The sequence below is a fragment of the Sceloporus occidentalis genome, unplaced genomic scaffold (assembly GCF_023333645.1).
Source record: "Sceloporus occidentalis isolate IW3139 unplaced genomic scaffold, rSceOcc1.0.p SCAF_262, whole genome shotgun sequence".
Lineage (NCBI taxonomy): Eukaryota > Metazoa > Chordata > Lepidosauria > Squamata > Phrynosomatidae > Sceloporus > Sceloporus occidentalis.
Window position 1 is genome coordinate 588731 of NW_028317242.1, and position 20754 is coordinate 609484.

The 20754-nt window shown below is 43.3% G+C and overlaps 1 protein-coding gene and 1 pseudogene across 1 annotated transcript; one reads left to right on the forward strand and one right to left on the reverse strand.

Annotated features, from left to right (window-relative positions):
* The first annotated feature begins 9257 nt into the window (after window positions 1-9257).
* On the forward strand, window positions 9258-11465 carry LOC149275844 (ficolin-1-like). The gene is made up of 4 exons (XM_089504232.1): window positions 9258-9377; window positions 10012-10141; window positions 10356-10490; window positions 11224-11465. Exons 1-4 carry the CDS (start codon window positions 9351-9353, stop codon window positions 11463-11465), a joined length of 534 nt encoding a protein of 177 aa, XP_089360358.1. The 5' UTR covers window positions 9258-9350.
* A 1853-nt stretch (window positions 11466-13318) lies between these two features.
* On the reverse strand, window positions 13319-18300 carry LOC149275845 (E3 ubiquitin-protein ligase HUWE1-like; annotated as a pseudogene).
* Between the last annotated feature and the right edge of the window lie 2454 nt (window positions 18301-20754).

The window sequence follows — 20754 nt, forward strand, 5'->3', positions numbered from 1 at the left end:
TGTTTTAGTTATGTTTATTTTTTATTAATACTTCTGTATTTTTGTAATACTGTATTTTCTGACACGATCACAGTATGTTGATCTCCTCTCCGTATCTGGTCTTGTTCACTGTTCATTCTAGAGTCTTTCGGAACCTGGTATGCTTACCGATTTGTTTTAGCGGACCGTTGTTTTACTGTGCAAACGTGGGAGGTGTCTCTCATTCCTCTTATGTACACACTATAACTTGTCTTTACGCATACCTTGAATAAATGGAGATTTGAATTGAGATAAAAAAAAACAAAAAAAACTTAGGATTGCTGCAACTTAGTAAAACAAGATGAAAATGTAGGGTATTTTGATGGCACATGACCTATATAAAAACTCTACGCAGCTATCAAAAAGTTTGTTCCAGACAAGTTAAAAAAAAAAAAATAATGTAAAAAAACCTATGCATGTAGGGTATTTCCATAATCTAAAAAACACATACTGGATTTCTCTGCCATAACTCATAACCTGTGCCAAAAAAATTCTAAAAAACACAGAAGCGTTGGTGAAAAAAAATTCAGCAAAGTATTTCTATAGCTAATTTCGGCAGTGATTGGTGGCCAAATGTCTGCTTGGACTGTGTCCTGAAACCACTAGTGACATATCCTAGATTGGGTGGTGTTCATGGCTTCTTTGTTTAAAATTTCCAGTTACAAACCCAACATACTAAATGTAAAAAAAAACAGTTCCAAAACAGCAATGTACACCTTATAAGCCCAATTAAAATGCTCGAAATGCATATACAATCTGGACACCTGAATTGTTGTTGGGGGTATGTTCTGTCAATTTAACTGATTTAGTGAGGGTTTAGATATATATGAAAAATATGGGGTTTTAGTATTTTGTATAACATTACTCATTCTAAATGTTTAACTATGATGTGTGTGAAGATGTAAGTGACGTCTAAACATGAGACGCACTGATGCAAATTTGTAACCTTTTAAATTCATACATTGTCCTTTTTGTACACCTGTGCATTGGTGTTTTTTAATAAAGCATGAAATACCTGGCAAAGGGCCCTGAGGAAGCCAGCCCTGCAGCTCTTTAGCATACACACTGGTTGGGCCGAACCATTGGTCTGGATAAACTCCATTCATTTTTGTTATTACATATGGTTACACCTACTTTTAGTCAATAGTATAAAAAACACAACAGAAACTGATGGTAATTTAATTTATTTATTATTAATTACAAAATTAATAGTCCAATTAATTAGGCCTGAAAGCAATGATCATGGTGACAGCTACCTCGAGACTCACGAAGAGTCACCTTTCAGCACGCAGGAGAGGAAAAACCACCTAAGGGTGGAAACCTCTGGGGAACCATGGCTTGAAAGATTGTCCTTCCCTCTGGACACTAAGAGGTTAACTGTGTATTTATACCTGTAGAAAAGAAAAGGCAAAACGTAATTGACAACACGGAAGCACAAAGCTTCTGTGGATGATTATGCCTCCACCGCAAGCTCTTTCCCTTTAATAGACTGCCTTAACATCATCAGTTCAATATAAACGGACATCGCATTAAAAATAGACATCGCATTAAACATGGACATAGCATTAAACATGGACATAGCACTAAACATGGGCGTAGCGTTAAACATAGAGATAACATTAAACATGGACATTGCATTACACAATGACATAGCATTAAGCATGGACATAGCATTTGTCACGGAGCTGTCTAGTCCGACCGACTACCTCCGCTGTCTTGTGCTCCCTTAGCCTGGGACAACACACTTTCCCCGGTTCCCCAGTCACTAGCCGAGACTCAGTGTAGGGTAAAACCAAACGAAGACTGATTTATTTCGGACACACAGGGCTGGATATATCCATCAAAACACACATTTACATAAAATAAGATATTGGGACACAAACTGCCCCCCTTAATCTGCCTCCCAGAGACAACAGGGGCAGTAACGAGATTAACAATACAATGGGGGGCGGGGGACTGATTTATACAACATTAAACTGAAACAATGGCAGTCACTCCCTGGTTGCAGATCCTGGCTGTATGCTGGAGATAATCCCCTCAGCCAGTGATGAGATGATACTGCTGGGGGTAGCCACAAAAGTCTTTACAAACCCAGGGCCCATAGTCAATAGGGAGGAGGCTGGCAGTTAGGCCTCTCCAGTGGTCCCAGTGATTGAGGGTTCCGTCACAATTCTCCCCCCTCCAAATTGGACTGACACAGGAGGAAACCCCAAACGGGTTGACTCCGTAGTCAGTCAGTTCATTTGGCCCATCAATGCCCTCCCAAAATTGTTGCTCCTGCTGCTGATGGGGAGATGGGCCGGCTGCGCCATCTTCCGGGTACCGCTGGGGAGTTATGTCTCCTGCATCCCCTCCCTGGTGCTCCTGCTGCCGTTGAGGAGGGAGGTCAGGTTCCTCCTGTCCCGGAATTAGGTTCTGCCGCTGGGGAGATGGACCGGCTGTTCCACCTCCCTGCTTCTGCTGCTGAGGCGGGTCGGCCGCTGTATCTCCCTGAATTCCTGCAGCTTTGGTGTGTGCTGGGCAGAGGCCAGCGATGCCCTGCCCTGTTGCCAGCGCTTCAGCTGGGGTTAGGGCATCTTCTGAATCCGCCACTCCGCTGTACTTCCGAAGTCCGGATCCTGAAGACTATCCCATAATAATCCTGGGCCACCAAAGTCATAGCCCTCTGGAGAACATTCTTCTCTGTATACCACTGCAGAGCCCTATAGTAATTTTCCAGCTCTACCTCCTGTTGGACCAGCTTGTCCAATTCGGATACCCATTGCTCCTGGGGTTGCTGTCCCAGGAATGACATGCGTAGTTCCCGCTGGTCTCTAATCTTTTGTTCGGAGCTTGGAAGACACTGACCCCGGCATATAACAGCCCTCTGCCATAGTGACTGTCGAACCAGTTGCCTCAGATTCTGGTATTGTTCTGTAGGCAGAGTAGTGGTGTAGCAAGAGGTGACCCACAGCAGCCCCTGGTAAAGCTTGTTCACAGATCTCCAGGTCTTCATTTCTGATTATATTGCCATTAGAGGTAATAACACAATCAAAGGAAAGGTTATCTGTGGTGCAATCATAGGTCAAATTAGGACTGGATGCTGAAGAAGTTGATGAGAAGGTATGATTCAGTGCTTTCTCTTTCCATGTACCAGGGGTCACATAGCTGCCCTGTACCAGGGCACTACTGGGGGCAGGGGGGTAGTACCAGAACTGCACTGGTTCAAAACAGGAGAAGCAGACTTGGTATGGGAAGCACTGATGGAAGGCCCCTTCCTCCTCAGAGATGGAATAGGGTCATGAATCTTTGCTATCAGTCCAGAGGAGATATTAGGGGCTATGGTAGTCTATGGTGCATCACACTTTGCTGAGGTAAGAGTGATAGGAGTTGCAATCATGGCTGAACAGAAAGCAATAGGAAGTTCATCCATATGGGAGCAACCCACACTGCCACAGACTGTAGAATCACAGAAGCTGCATTCCATCACAGAACAGTCATCAGGCTTCAGCTGGACATCCACTGGAGTTTGAGAAGCATCAGGGATCACCAGGGGTGGTATATACTCCATGGGTTCACTATCCTGGGGAATAAAGCTACTTCCCCTTTTAGGAGAGCTCTGTGCTTGTGACGTAGACTGTTCAATCAGTACAGAGGGTTTGGGAGGTTTCAGAGGACATTGGGTGATCCAGTATCCCTTTTTGCCACAGTAAAAGCAAGCCTCATCATCACGCCTTTGTTGCAATTCGGTTGTGGTAAGGGGTTCACGTTTCCTAGAAGATTCCTTTTTCATACTGGTAACAGGCTTGTTGGATTTCTCAGGTGATGTAACAGATGTAGGTGAATGGTCTTCATGGGGACGCAAAGCAGGGAGTCTGCTTGGAAGGACGCAAAGCAGGGAGTCCGCTTGATCAGGACACACAGCAGGGAGTCCGCTTGATCAGGACACACAGCAGGGAGTCCGCTTGATCAGGACACACAGCAGGGAGTCCGCTTGATCAGGACACACAGCAGGGAGTCCGCTTGATCAGGACACACAGCAGGGAGTCCGCTTGATCAGGACACACAGCAGGGAGTCCGCTTGATCAGGACACACAGCAGGGAGTCCGCTTGATCAGGACACAAAGCAGGGAGTCCGCTTGATCAGGACACAAAGCAGGGAACCAGGAACAGTACAGGTGCCAAGCCACAGCAGGAAGATCCATAGACTCCAATACAAAGGCCCTGACTGAAGTGCAGGGCAGGTTCATAAAGGCAGGGTAATCACAGGTAACAAGGCCCAGCTGGATGTATTGGCTAGAGCTCAACCCAGGTAACAAGGCACACCTGAGTTCTGAGTGCTCCAGAGGGCGGCCACTAGTGGTAGCAGATTTAAACACCACAGGTATAAAAAAAGCCATGATTCAGGCAGCGAAAAAGTGGTTCCTGACAATAGCATTAAACATGGACATAGCATTGCGCATAGAGATAACATTAAACATGGAGATAACATTAAACATTGACACTGCCTTATACATGGATAAAGCATTAAACATGGACATAGCATTTGTGACAGTGTAAACCCCAGGGAGATGCTTAGTGTGGCATTTGGGTACAGGTGCTATCCAGATTGTAAATATGGGTCCCTGGGGTGGAGCAATTGGAGAGCAGGGTGGGCCAATGCTCCGTTTCCCCATGCTGTGGAAATTCCATGCCGAGTTTTCCAGGAGGCAAGAAATCTGCAGGATCCGGTCCGGGATTCCTATGGGGCCGGCATCAGGCACAGGTGCTGGACATTAAAAGCCCCTGGAGCTTGATACTCAGAGAGACTGTTGGGGGAAGAGGTAGTTCCCTGTGCTCCTAGGGCAAGGAGAGGCCCTGAAGAAGACAATCCCTGAGCCAAGTGAGGCAATACCTGCCTGGACGTTTTGTGTGTTGTCTGGGGGAGGTTTTCCAGAGCCTGGCGTAGCTGGGTCTGGCTGGGAGGTTGAGGTAGTGGGTGATTAGGCTGGTCAGTCTGGACCAGCATAGTTCAGTTAGAGAGGGCTCCAATAGGGAGCTAGGTTTTCTTTTGCAGGTTTCACAGATATGCAATACTTTTATCCAGCAAAAAGAAACTTCACGTCCTGATCATCAATAAGTCGTCACAAACACATCAAGGCCATCCTCCATAAGAATATGTATTTCAGCCAGCAATACACAAGGGCACATACCATGCAACAGTCAAACAGTGGTTTTTGGGGATTAAGCGGTTAAAAATAAAGCTTTTTTTTATTTTTTGTTGTTTTTTTTTTTTTTTTTTTTGGTTCCTGCTTTCTGCCCACAGACCATAGCAGTGCTTTGCCCGCATCCTCCACCATATGTGACAAACCCTATAGCATGAGGGCCATACATGTCACTTTTAGGGGTCCTTAGCACAGTCCTCTAGGGCAATTAGAGCCAGGAACAGCAGCTCATTTTTTTTTGTTGGTTCCTGCTTTCTGCCCACAGACCATAGCAGTGCTTTGCCCGCATCCTCCACCATATGTGACAAACCCTATAGCATGAGGGCCATACATGTCACTTTTATGGGGTCCTTAGCACAGTCCTCTAGGGCAATTAGAGCCAGGAACAGCAGCTCATTTTTTTTTGTTGGTTCCTGCTTTCTGCCCACAGACCATAGCAGTGCTTTGCCCGCATCCTCCACCATATGTGACAAACCCTATAGCATGAGGGCCATACATGTCACTTTTAGGGGTCCTAAGCACAGTCCTCTAGGGCAATTAGAGCCAGGAACAGCAGCTCATTTTTTTTTTGTTTTTTTTTCCTCCTTATTTTAACCGCTTAAACCCCAAAAACCGCTGTTTGACTGTTGCACGGTATGTGCCCTTGTGTATTGCTGGCTGAAATACATATGCTTATGGAGGATGGCCTTGATGTGTTTGTGACGACTTATTGATGAAGTTTCTTTTTGCTGGATAAAAGTATTGCATATCTGTGAAACCTGCAAAAGAAAACCTAGCTCCCTATTGGAGCCCTCTCTAACTGAACTATGCTGGTGCAGACTGACCAGCCTAATCACCCACTACCTCAACCTCCCAGCCAGACCCAGCTACGCCAGGCTCTGGAAAACCTCCCCCAGACAGCACACAAAACGTCCAGGCAGGTATTGCCTCACTTGGCTCAGGGATTGTCTTCTTCAGGGCCTCTCGTTGCCCTGGGAGCACAGGGAACTTCCTCTTCCCCCAACAGTCTCTCTGAGTATCAAGCTCCAGGGGTTTTTAATGTCCAGCACCTGTGCCTGACGCCGGCCCCACTGGAATCCCGGACCGGATCCTGCAGATTTCTTGCCTCCTGGAAAACTCGGCATGGCATTTCCACAGCATGGGGAAACGGAGCATTGGCCCACCCTGCTCTCCAATTGCTCCACCCTAGGGACCCATATTTACGATCTGGATAGCACCTGTACCCAAATGCCACACTAAGCATCTCCCTGGGGTTTACACTGTCACACATTACACATAGAGATAACATTAAATATGGACATAGCATTAAACATGGACATAACACTACTCATTGAGATAGCATTAAACATGGAGATAACATGCAACACATCGGAAGGATTTTATTTTGAAATATAACTATTTCTGGTGTGAACACCAGTTTTACCGCCATTCATGCGGGACAGCCATGGGTGCCAGGCTCGTGCCGAGTTACGCCAACCTTTTCGTAGCCGAATGGGAAGCAGAACAGATATGGCACAACAATCCATTTGAAGCAGACCTGGTGCTGTGGAAGAGATATATATCGATGATGTGTTAATTATATGGAGGGGAACACTGGATAAATTACATCAATTTATAGAATACATCAACTAGAACCAATACAACCTAAAATTTACTTTCAACATACTAAAGCAAAGTGTTGAATTCTTGGATGTGGAACTATTCACAGAAGGCAATGCTCCAGAAATTATAAAAATGCTACCGATGCCAATGGTTTCATTGATTACACAAGCTGTCATTACCCAGCATGGTTAGATAACATCCCCACGGCACAGATGATGAGAATAAGGAGGAACTGTACACGGGACCAGGACTTTATTAAACACACCACAGATATTAAAAGTAAATTTAGGGAGAAACACTATCCAATAGAGTTATTAGCGAGAAGTCAACAGAAAGTGGAACAAATGGATAGATCTCATCTACTAAAAGGAAAGCCCAAACATAATATGAACAAGAAAGATTTAAGTTTTTCATTAATTAAGGAATATAATACTAAGGCTCACCACATTAAAAAGATATTGCGGAAACACTGGCATGTCCTGAAGAGCGATTACATTTTAGGTCCCCTCTTACTGGAAAAACCTAAAATCATATACAAAAAAACACAAATAATTTGAAAAACATTTTCCTCCCAACAAAGAAAACAGAAATTTATTTTAATACCTTTCTGGGCAAGAAACCCATTGGTTTTTTCCCATGCGGTAGGTGCAAGATGTGCACCTACCTACCAAGGAAAACAAACAGTTTTATCAGTAATAGGACAGGGACTACATACGAAATTAAGAAATTCATCACCTGCACCACCAAATTTGTAATTTATTTATTACAATGTCCATGTGGTGCACAGTATGGGGGAAGAACAATCAGACCACTTAAAGGAAGAATTTAGGAACATCTTGGGAACATTAAGAATTCAAGCATTAAACACGGTGTCCCGCGATACTGTAATTCATGTCCTGTTTTCTCAATTAATCAATTTTGAATCATGGGAATAGACATTGTATATGTATTATATGTATTATACATAATTCCAATATTTCGTATTTTGTATTATTGTTTGGCACTTTTCCACCCTTATTGCTCTCTTTTCCCTGGATTCATATAGACATTTATGTATAAACAAAACCCATAGTATGTTTAGTTATAGTTCATATATCCACGTTTAATGTTTTCTCATTCATGCAATCAAATCCTTAAACGTTTACATCCTATAGCGTTTATACTACCTTCATGTTAATCCGTCTTCAAATGTCATTGCTTAACATCTGCACTTCACAGCACAGCAGGACACTAGGACCCGATGCAACACCAAGAAAAGAGACAGCCCTACGGAGAAGGAGAAGCCGTTTCTATGGGGACGCGTATAAACAGAATGACGCCAGTACGCACATCCAGCCTCCAATACGTCCACACGTATTGTGGAATGACGTAACAGCGCCACCTAGTGTACATGTACGTACAACACGTCCTCATGTTCTGGGAAACAACGTTGCACCGCCATCTAGCGTACATGGAAGAAAATACAACGAATTAACACATAAAAAGAGTGGAAGAAGCGATCAAATACTTTTTTCCTGAGGAAGCCATTAAAGCCGAAACGCGTTGAGGAAAGACTTTTTATTTCACTTAATCGTTTGAATTTTACAGATTTATATTTTATATATCTTAAAGTACTTTTTTTAAATTTAAATAAAAGGGATATTCCCATAATAAATCTATATTTTTAAATATAAGCAGCAGTTGTTTATTCTCTGGGGCAGGTTTTCCCGCTCCCTGGCTGGAAGAAGTTGCCGCACTGTATCACAGCGTTCGGGGGATTGGACCTGAAATTCCACGACATTTGGAGAAGGGATCCTGGACACCGTGGGCTTCCCCTACCCCCCCTCCCTGAGTGCACCTTGCACATAATTGTATGTGCATAGGATCCCGTGAGTGCAACCATTTACTACCTTTTTCACGAGCTGCTATGAGACGGGAATGAGAAACAGACACAAATCTTCAGCACTGTTGTGAGTGCAACTAACGCAATATAATTAACACCGTATCGTCTGAACGGTCTACACTATTGTTGTTTCGTTTGTTTTTCTTACATGAGCGCCCCCTATTGAAATTGAACCTATACTTTACAACACCTGGAGAGAGTTGTTTTTAAGGAGGCAGCTGTGAGAAAACAAAAGGGAAGTATTTTTAGAGATTTCCTTATTTAGCACACACTATTTTTGGGACACACCGGTTCTCCTCACAATCTTTTTACTAAAGCACACACACCCAGGCACTCACACTAACACAACCAGACAATCAGAGTGTTTTAATGCCCGTTCATTGGATCCGTTTTATCGTTATTTTATTGTTTATTGGATGAATCCACGTAACGTACTTATTACCTCTGTATTCTATATTCTTCCTGTTATACAGCAAACTCACCGTTATTATTGCTTACTTATTGGGTTTGAATCCAAATAAATGCAACTATTTGACGTATTTTGTTTTTAATTCTCGCTTTTAGCTCCGAGGAACTGTAAGGAGGTTCTGGATCAGGGAAGCGTTCTAAGCGACTGGTACGCAATATGCCCGGATGGCAAACGGCCCCTGAAGGTGTTGTGTGATATGCACACCGACGGCGGAGGCTGGATCGTAAGTGCTCAGCAGGGAAGATGAAATATGTAGAAAATATCTTTACAATATATATTCCATTTACCGTTTGATCCAATGCTCTTCATTCATAAAAATCTCACAATGGTATATAATCAGTACGAAAATTTAACGTATTTAATAAATATAATATTATAATGTAATATATATTAATAAATATATTCTATTTAATATATGAAGTGTGTCAAATATCATATAGATATAAAATATATTTGTATAATAAATCGTCAATATGTGACCCCCCCAAAAAACACAATTGTGATGTAAAAAAAAAAAAAAAAGGAAAGTGATAAAAGCCAAGAAATAGTTATACTTATATCTATATGTCCATCCTTCTTTGAAGATAGACAATTCCCTCTAGGAATATATGTATATATAGGGGAGAAAAATGTTTTAGCACAAAAATAAAAAAAAAATAATAAATCTGGTTCTACAATGGTCATTGTCGGTGATTAAAAAAAAAATTTTTTCATGACAGTTTTCAAGATACTTGGGGGAAAAAATAATTAAAGTAAAAAAATATATACCTTATTGCTTTTCCGGTTGGCATGTTAATGAATGTATTTATAAACGGGGGATGTCTGATCTCAGTGTTTTGTTTTTTTATTTTGTGCAGGTTTTCCAGAGACGGTGGGACGGCTCGGTGGATTTTTTCGGGGACTGGAATTCCTATAAGATGGGGTTTGGCAGCACTTTGAACGAGTTTTGGTTGGGAAATGATAATCTTCATATGCTGACCTCATCAGGTGATCTTTTTACATAAAATTTTAGGCCTATGATTTCTTCTGTACATCTCGTTTTTGGCACCTGAAGCGTTCTGTACATTTCCCGGTCTCTCCCGTTTAACGGATAGATGTCGGCTCAATTACCTATTCACAGACAAAATATGCTTTACTATACATCAGTTATATTTTTTTAGTAGCTTATTTTAACACGGCTCCCGTTTCCACCTTTTTTCAGGCACGTGGGAATTACGCATCGACCTACAGGACTTTGAAGCGAAAAAATATTTTGCCAAATACGCGTCTTTCAAAATTTTAGGAGAGTCTGAACATTACAAATTGCTATTAGGAGCTTACACCACGGGTAACGCAGGTACGGCACGGCCCTGTATAACACCACGGGTAACGCAGGTACGGCACGGCCCTGTATAACACCACGGGTAACGCAGGTACGGCACGGCCCTGTATAACACCACGGGTAACGCAGGTACGGCACAGCCCTGTATAACACCACGGGTAACGCAGGTACGGCACGGCCCTGTATAACACCACGGGTAACGCAGGTACGGCACGGCCCTGTATAACACCACGGGTAACGCAGGTACGGCACAGCCCTGTATAACACCACGGATAACGCAGGTACGGCACGGCCCTGTATAACACCACGGGTAACGCAGGTACGCCACAGCCCTGTATAACACCACGGGTAACGCAGGTACGCCACAGCCTGTATAACACCATGGCCCGGTATAACACCATGGGCAACGCAGGAACGCTACGGCCCGGTATAACACCATGGGTAACGCAGGCATCGCCCGGCCCAGCGCTACAGGTAACGCAGGTACGCCACGGCCAGGCATTTAAGGACATGCGCTGCCATAAAGCAGGTCGCACCTTAATTCAAACACTTGCTTTAGGTAAATATCATGATCTCCTACAATGGCGACCTTCAAGTGGGTGTCTCCATTGCTGTAGGAGAATAAATGATGCGCTGCATCTGTTTTACGGGAATCCCTCATGTATCTTCCCCAAGATCATTGATCTCCGGATGATGATATTCTTTGGTTCCAGCACCTGGTTAAATGGTTTTGTTTTACCTGCTTTAGGAAACTCCCTGGATGTTCATGCCGACATGCCCTTCTCCACCAAGGACAGAGATTCCAGTCCAGGCAAACGTGCGAATACGTATTACGGAGGCTGGTGGTATAACAGCTGCCATCACTCAAACCTGAACGGACGGTATCTGCAGGGGCAGCACAGCAGCTACACCCACGGCATCGACTGGGTACAAGCTAAAGGCTTTCATTACTCATTCAAATATTCAGAAACGAAGGCTAGGCCCGTATAACGCAGGAGGAGACGGACAGAACCAAGTCCTACACGCATCGTCTATTTTAAGCCTTTCGCCTATCCACCTACACTAAAAAGTATATGTAACTACAGCACAACATGGCCCCCCTGTGCCCCTGCCTATCCGAGTTTACATTTCTTCAATGTATTAATCTTTACTGGGAGGCATTTCCACGTACCTACCACATTCTCACTACATGAAAGACTCCGGCAACACAACAGATCTCAAAATAAACGTCTGGTGCGTTAGAAGCATGACTTTTGTTTTGTTTTTTTCTCAACTGTACCCATAGAGGGGATAGGAAAAAATGTTTTGGCTATAAAATGTCCATTTGTCACTTTTAGTCCTGTAGAAGGTTTAAGCCCCCCCCCCCCATAGTTATACAGGCGCACGCACTCTACACAGAACGGCTGAGGGAGGAGAGCATTAAATGTAACCATTTCACAGATCTAGCTCAGGTTTTCCCGTAGAACTTGGTCCCATGTAACACCGGATGAGGGATATCACGGAGCCGGGGATTGCAGAGCTCATGTATAGTCCCAGGTTAAAAGGCATTACAATAAAGCCCTTTAGAAAATCGTGGCTTTCGACATGGAGTTTTTAAGTTTAAACGATCGTGGCAGACTTAAAAATTCTCTGCACACGACATCAGAAAAGACTTTAAACGATAGCACGGAAATAAGGGGGCTGGAGATGGCACGATACGTTTATTCCAACAAAGACAAAACATAACCTGTTGGTTTTCAAACTAAACCTTTATTCAAACACTTGCTTTAATTACTCCTGAATGGTCTAGTTGACACAAGTGCTTAATCCCTATATCTTGTGCACAGCGTGTGAGATGTGTACCAGGAATGACAGGCTGAGAATAAGGTCTGGCAGAACTGCCGGGTTTGCTCAATCCGACTACTACCTGCAACCTCCTTCCCTAATCACAGCGCAGCCCCCCCTTTAACAGTCTCGGCCTTCCTAGTATCTGAAGACTTACAGAGAAACCTTGTATTAGGTTTAAAAATTTTCTTCATTTTTATTTTGATTTCAGAAAATTAAAAAAAAAAAAAATCCCAACACAAAAAATAAGTCTAGCAATCCAAACTCAAAATCCAATCAGAAGGGAAAAGACTGAATAAATATAACGGGGAGAAACAAAATGGGGGGGGGGGTATTGAACAGAATGAACTTGGGCTGAACCGATTCAAAATTTTGATTTTTCCCATGACTTGCTGTGCCTTTTAAACTCTTTCGTCTGCCCGCCATCTTTTCCGCCCCATCCAATACTCTGAGCACCAACCGAAAGAGGGGCATTAAGAAAAACTGCATCAATAAGGTTCAGTGGTTTATTTACAGGTAAACACCTCTGTATTTTATTTGAAGCTGAAAAGAAAAAAAAATAGCGTTGGAAATAGTGGCTATTTCTTAACGAGAGTGCTCTAGTTTTTCCCCCCTCTGTTCACATCTTTATTTTAACGTTTCCACCAGCTTCTTTTTACCCTGCTATCTGAACTTTACTTTTTGAAAAAGTTGAGCATCACAACTCATCCTTAAGCAAACTGAAAAGCAAAACAGAAAAAAATATATATTTATATACTTATATATAATTTCCCCCCTGCTTCTCTCCGTTCTCCGTGTCCTTCAGAGCGGCATTTTTATCAATTTTTTTTTTTTAATTATTTTTCCCAAATCTCAGCGCAACAAGTTCACCATCGGAAGGGATCTGAGACAGGCGGCATCTTCAGAAGGCAAGTTCCTCTTCGTGGTGCCAGCAGGGTGAGCAAGATTGATGCATGGCTTGAATTTTTTTTTCTCTCACTAAAGTCCAGTAATAGAAAAGAATGCACGGTAAGGGCGTCCTAAGCCAGGCCAAATCCTTCTGAGCACTCCTGGATGGCCAACAGCAGCATGTGACGTAACTTTTCATAGCTTTCGTACGCTGGGAGGTCCAGCTGGTTGAAACTGTAAGAAAATATTGATAATTTAAAGCCAGACGTACAACATATATCGTGAAAAGTCCTCTAAGAGAGGGGTCAAAATGAATAATGTATACGATTACAGAGTCACCCACGGACATTCTAGAATACAGATGAGTAGTCCCTCATTTTTCTCTTACCAAGCATGGGCAGAAAGCAGTCTATCTGTAGATCGATCATCCCGGTGTATTTGGAATTTCTGGATGCCGTTCATTCCTTCTAGAGCAGCGAAGCCCTGCAGGGGAACTTTAGAGGTTCCAGTTACAAACTGAAGGAACTTGGCCCGGTCAGCCTGGTCGAAGGAGCGCAGCGCTCTCCAAAACCACTGAATCTGTGAGAGAAGACAGCACAGAATAGTTTGACATTTACAACCGTACCATAAAATACACGAGAGGAAAAGCTTCGAACGTCTAGAACCAGTTTTAATAGCAGCCAGGATTGAGCATCGACAGTAATTTGGGTCACTTCCACATCCCTGGCGATAAGATTGGCTCAAGATAACGGCGAGTTCAGATGAACCTGACTTTAAAGACTTCAGGTGGTTTCCTGGCTTGACTAACCTTCAGGAAGATACTAAAGTACTGAAAGCGGAAGAGCATTAAACTAAAGAGTCGTTGCTGATTTATGGCAGAATTTCAACAAATCGGCACAGATTAATAAAGGCTTGTGTTTCCAAAGCAGTATGAAAACTTGCATTACTGGTGTTAGGGACAGACCTCGGACATATGACTAGTGAATACGATCAATGTTCCATCTAATTTTTCTTAGTTGGCGTGCGCAGAAAATTTCTCTTGTGCAAAAATTTTCACAGAGCAAAAATTTTGTGCGCACAATATCTGTGCCGCATAAAGTTTCAAAAAATATATTATTTTTTTCTTTTTATATACTTTTGTACGCACAATTTTTGGACGTGTGCGCTCTCTTAAAAAGCTATGTGTGCGCGCACAAGCGCACGGCTTAGAGGGAACACTGAATACGACAGACAGACATCTGTGTCAGGTAGGTTTATCATCCCCTCGTTGGAAGAATGTATAAAAAAGTACTCAGAGGGTAAGGGTTACTCAGAGTACTTTAATATGCTTTTATTATCATAGGGGTGTCAGTGATACTGTCCCTTTAAGCGGACCATAACTAAGGCAACATGCTGCTTACTAAGGGAGCTTTAAATTAATTTCCCAGACCAATCATGAATACAAAAATAGTTAATTTGTCAAACATATCTCAATCACTGGAACTCAGTTCTTACCTGGATGGAGTTGGACTGGTACTTGTGATACTCTGTATTTGGATTTCAGATCGTCAATGTCTATTGTGGGCAGGCCGGAAATAAGTAGCTCCAGTTCCTGCTCCGTGAAGATGGAGATAAGACGTTTGGGAATGATCTCATAGAATCCTTCCAGGAAAGCGGCCAGCTGCTTGCGAATGGCACCTGACGCAGAAAGACATTGCCCAAGCCGATTACAAAAACAAGCAGCGGAGAAAGCATCAAGCTTAAACAATCACCAGGAAGCACAAAGCCATTGATGTACCTGTCATCTTCATCTGGCACACAAGGTGAACGTATTCCTTCTTGTTATCTTCAGTTACTAGAATGTTTGCCCCATTAGGCTTCAGATCACAAACTTCACATACTCCAAACTCTTGAACCTGGACAAACGGAGCAAAAAAACACCAAAAAGGGACACAATCAGCGCAGAATGTGAGGACAGAAAAAAGGATCTCACACGGTTGAAAATCATTTTAAAGACCAGTGCAGATAGCTGTTGAAGCGACACTTCCCACCATTGCATCTTTATCTGCATGCGCGCTTACCTCGGTGCTAAACGTCAAGTCATATCCCAGTGTGGAGACATCATTCTCGAGCAAGTAGACAAGACCTTGGTAGAAATGGTAATCTTCACTTTCCATGTCTGTGTACCTGGACCAAAGACACAGAACTGTAGATCACATTCAAATAGAACTCTCCGCTACGATGCGTTTGAGGGACGATACTCCACTTTTAATTTTAATGCCACAGTCCGTTTAAAAAGCTGCTTGGCGGACCCATCCTAACCCACCAGACACACTAATGCACAATGCGAGTTATGTGCAGATGGTCAAACTTACCGGACAGACTTGCCAAGGATGTGCTTGTAGAAGGACCGCATGAAGTAACACTCCAGCAGTCTATTGTCATATACTGCTTTAGCCACAATACGACCCACAAACTTGAAGTAGCTGAGGTGGTTGGGGTTACAGTGCGATGAAGGGTTGATGGTGTAAGTGACACGGTCACCAGGAGATGTGCGGAACAGTGCATACATGGGATTGAACCAGGGCCGGACTGGGACTGAAAAGCAGCCCTGGAAAAATTTGGAGACCAGCCCCATAATCTCACGGTCGCGCTCTTTAACCACACGCACCCCTTATACACACCCGAGTCACACTATGTGCCATTCTTTTTATCTCATTATTTGTATTAAAATGCCAGAAAGCAAAAGTGTTAAAAGGCCCTAATAAATTAAATACATTACACATAATGGGATCAAAACATTTGCTACAGCGAACATTTTAGATGAAAAAGTTCAGTGGAACAAAACACTGATCACATTACTCTTCACGATATTCTGGTAAGAAACTTTTATTTCTTTATTAATTCATGTAGACTATTTTTTTTCATATTTAATAAAAGCTATGATTGAGACATGTTTGTTTTTTTTTCCTTTTATTTGCCAACCTAACCCCGAGTTATGCACATCTGCCCCCAGGCTTGCCACTCTGCCCCCCTGATATGCCTTCTAACCCCCTATATGCCACTCTGCCTCCAGAAATGCCTTATACCCCCTATATGCCACTCTGTCCCATGATATGCCTTTTAACCCCCTATATGCCACTCTGCCATATAGGGGTCAAAAGGCATATCATGGGACAGAGCGGCATATAGGGGGTATAAGGCATTCCTGGAGGCAGAGTGGCATAAAGGGGGGTAAAAGGAATATCATGGGGCACTCTGCCTCGAGAAAAGCCTTATGCCACCCTATATGCCACTCTGCCTCCCCGATATGCTTTATACCCTCCTATATGCCACTCTGCCCCATGATATGCCTTTTAATCCCCTATATGCCACTCTGCCTCCCTGATATGCCTCAATCCTCCTATATGCCCCTCTGCCCCGTGATATGCCTTTTAACCCCCCTTTTGCCACTATACCTCCAGATATGCCTTTTGACCTCCTATATGTCACTCTGCATCCAGAAATGCCTTATACCCCTATATGCCATTCTGTCTCATGATATGCCTTCTAACCTCCTATATGCCACTCTGCCATATAGGGGGTTAAAAGGCATATCATGGGACAGAGTGGCATATAGGGGGGTATAAGGCATTTCTGGAGGCAGAGTGGCATAAAGGGGGTTAAAAGGCATATCATGGGGCACTCTGCCTCCAGAAAAGCCTTATGCCCCCCTATATGCCACTCTGCCTCCCCGATATGCTTTATACCCTCCTATATGCCACTCTACCCCATCATATGCCTTTTAATCCCCTATATGTCACTCTGCATCCAGAAATGCCTTATACCCCTATATGCCACTCTGGCATATAGGGGGTTAAAAGGCATGTCATGGGACAGAGTGGCATATAGGGGGATAAAAGGCATTTCTGGAGGCAGAGTGGCATATAGGGGGACACACTTACATACACACACATGCTGATTTTTTTTGTTTTTAACACATACAAAAAATATTATACATTTTGTTAAAAAATTCATTAGTTTACTCACCTTCTACTTCTCTTGACTTCCGTCCTCTGGTAGCTGCACACTCTTCTCTTCTCTATCCTGACAGGATGTCACTGACCTGACATCCGGTGCTGCAGCAGTCTGAGTGCGAGGGGGCGGAGCTTCCACCCCTCACTATGCAGCCATCAGACTGCTGGGAATGTAATCTAAAGGGCCGATGCGTGCTGATGCCGCCGGCCGGAGCTACTTTAACACTTTTTTTTTAATTTAATATGGTAAGCTGGATCGGCTTGCCATATAAAGTAAAAAAAAAAGTGTTAAAGCAGAGCCGGCCGGCGGCATCAGCACGCATCGGCCGTTTAGATTACATTCCCATTAATCTGATGGCCGCATAGTGATGGGAGCAGCGTGAGGGGTGAAAGGTCCGTGTGAGGGGGCGGAGCTTTCACCCCTCACACTGCTCCCATCACTAGACGGCCATCGCACACGGCTGCTGGGTGCTGATGCGGCCGGCCGGCGATACTGAAATACATTTTTAAAATTTAATATGGCAAGCCGGACCAGCTTGCCATATTAAATTAAGAAAAAAAGTATTATAGTAGCGCCGGCCGGCTGCATCAGCACCCAGCGGCCGCTCAGATTAGATTTCGGGCAGCCTGGGGGGCAATTGCCCCCCTGCCCAGCCCGCCCCTGGTCCCAGCCCACGGACCTGCCGGCCCACCGGGAAATTTCCCGGTATCCCGGTGGGCCAGTCCGGCCCTGGATTGAACATCTCTCTGGAGATGATCATATACCATTCCCGGAGCAGCCCACCGGCATCCTGACCTTCCTCACCTTCAAACACTATGTACCTACAAAGAGTAAAGAGGAAACTTTGCTGCAGTGTCCATTAGAATATAAACGGCAAATGAAAGATAAAAGCTCCCTACTAAGGGTCACCACCGCATTAGATGATGGTTATCAACCACGTCCCACAACAGAAATCCCCTCCATTTTCACACTAGGACACTTACAATCTGTTCTTCATTTCTTCAGGAGATTTTCGGTGAAGTTCTCTGTACGAGTCTTCAAACACATGGTCGAGTCGTACATGAACAGCCATGTCTTCTTTGCGCAGCCCTTCATCGAGACGCTCAAGCTCCTGGCGGAAATATCTGTGCAGGGAAGCAGAAACATCTTGTAGCAGCTTAAGCTTCCACAATTATCAAATCAAACACTAAAGCTCACTATTTATATATCACATCAATGTAGCAGGTGTAATAATGAATTGCATAAATGTGGCATATTTACACATAAATACAACTTTAAAGTAGGGCCGCAACTAACGATTATTTTCATAATCGATTAGTTGGCCGATTATTTTTTCGATTAATCGGATTTAAAAAAAAAAAAATTTCATTTATTTTACTTTCAATAGTTTTTTATTAATTTTCAAAGAAATAAGAAGTACAAATAACACCAATAGTAATACATGAGAGACAGTCACAGCTGTCATTTATTTTAAATTATTTAATAAAGTAACATAGGATGTTAAAAACAAACGGCAGAATAAATTTTTTTTCTTGTTTTTATTTCCCCAACCTGCCCCCCAGTTATGCATATTTGAGCCCAGGATTGCCACACTGCCCTCCCCGACATGCCACACTGCCCTCCCCACATATGCCTTATATACCCTATATGCCTTATACCCCCAGATATGTCACTCCGTCCTCCTCAGGTATGCCGTATACCCTATACTTGGGCACCAGGGGGCTCTTCGTGTTCGTCTTCGTGCTCGTCTTAGTCAAAAAAAAAATCTTCGTATTCCGCGAATATTCGCCCGTTCCTGTCTTCTCTTCGGGCGAATATTCGTTTTTTTCTTCATTTTTTCCGGTTAAGGGGTTAATACGGGGTTAACGCGTACTGCAAAAGCTCTGCTGCAACTCTATTGGTTGCCAGCAGGGGGCCTCCTGCTGGGGACCAATGAGCTCACTACCATATATAGCTAATATATTCTCGGGCAGAATATTATTCTACTCAGAGTAAAACCAACAGAGGGCAGCATTCTGTCCGAAGATATATTAGCCATATGTGGCAGTGTGTTCATTTTCATCTATTAATTATTTAAATAAAATATATCCCCATGATCCGCTGGTCTCCCCGCTGCAACAGTTAAATGTCCGCACTCGCAGACATTAATTCTGTCGAACTTGCAAACTCTTTTTTTCTATTTATTTTGGGGGGTTTTTTGTATTAAACCATTACACGAAAGGATCATGGGAATATATTTTATTTGAATAAATGCAAATGAGCACACTGCCACAGATGGCTAATATATGTTCGGACAGAATGCTGCCCTCTGTTGGTTTTACATTAAGTAGCATAATAACTGGATTTCAAGCATATGGAACAATGCTACTTAATGTAAAACCAACAGAGGGCAGCATTCTGTCCGAACATATATTAGCCATATGTCTTCGGACAGAATGCTGCCCTCTGTTGGTTTTACATTAAGTAGCATAATAAATAACTGGATTTCAAGCATATGGAACAATGCTACTTAATGTAAAACCAACAGAGGGCAGCATTCTGTCCGAACATATATGGCTAATATATGTTCAGACAGAATGCTGCCCTCTGTTGGTTTTACATTAAGTAGCATTGTTCCATATGCTTGAAAGAAATCCAAAGTTATTATGCTACTTAATGTAAAACCAACAGAGGGCAGCATTCTGTCCGAACATATATTAGCCATCTGTGGCAGTGAGCTCATTTGCATTTATTCAAATAAAATACATTCCCATGATGCTTTCGTCTAACAGTTTAATACAAAAAAACCCCAAAATAAATAGAAAAAAAGAGTTTGCAAGTTCGACAGAATTAATGTCCGCGAGTGCGGACATTTAACTCTTGCAGCGGGGAGACCAGCGGATCATGGGGATATATTTTATTTAAATAATTAATAAATGAAAATGAACACACTGCCACATATGTCTAATATATCTTCGGACAGAATGCTGCCCTCTGTTGGTTTTACACCGAGTAGCATAATAACTTTGGATTTCAAGCATATGCTACTTAATTTAAAACCAACAGAGGGCAGCATTGTGTCCGAAGTTATAGTAAGTTATTTATTCTAAGTTAAATGTCCGTACCGGCGACTTTGTTGGTCGCTGGCACGGACTTTTAACTGTTGCAGCAGGGTCCCAGGTTGATTTTTTTTTTCTGCCTAGCAACTAGTGGTAAGGGACCGTGCGAGTGAGCCTATTGGTCGCTTGCACAGCCCTTTACCCTACGGATTTTTGCTCCCGTTATCCAACGCAGCATCGCAGGGGTTAACGGGAGCGGAAATCCCGCGATGCTGTGAAGATAAGGTAAGTTAGATGGGGAAGGGACCGGGGAGAATAGTAGACGAAGGCGAAGATTCTTCGTGTGTGAGTCTTCATCTTCGCCTACGTTTTACCGGCACTGTCTTCTCTTCTTCATGTCTTCGGAACGAACACGAAAACGCACTCTTCGTGTTCGTTTTCATGTTCGCCCGAAGACGAATGCACAAGTCTAGAAACTGGTGAGAAACTCTGTTCCCGGTTTCCCATAGGCATCTTTGTCACTAAATAGCTCC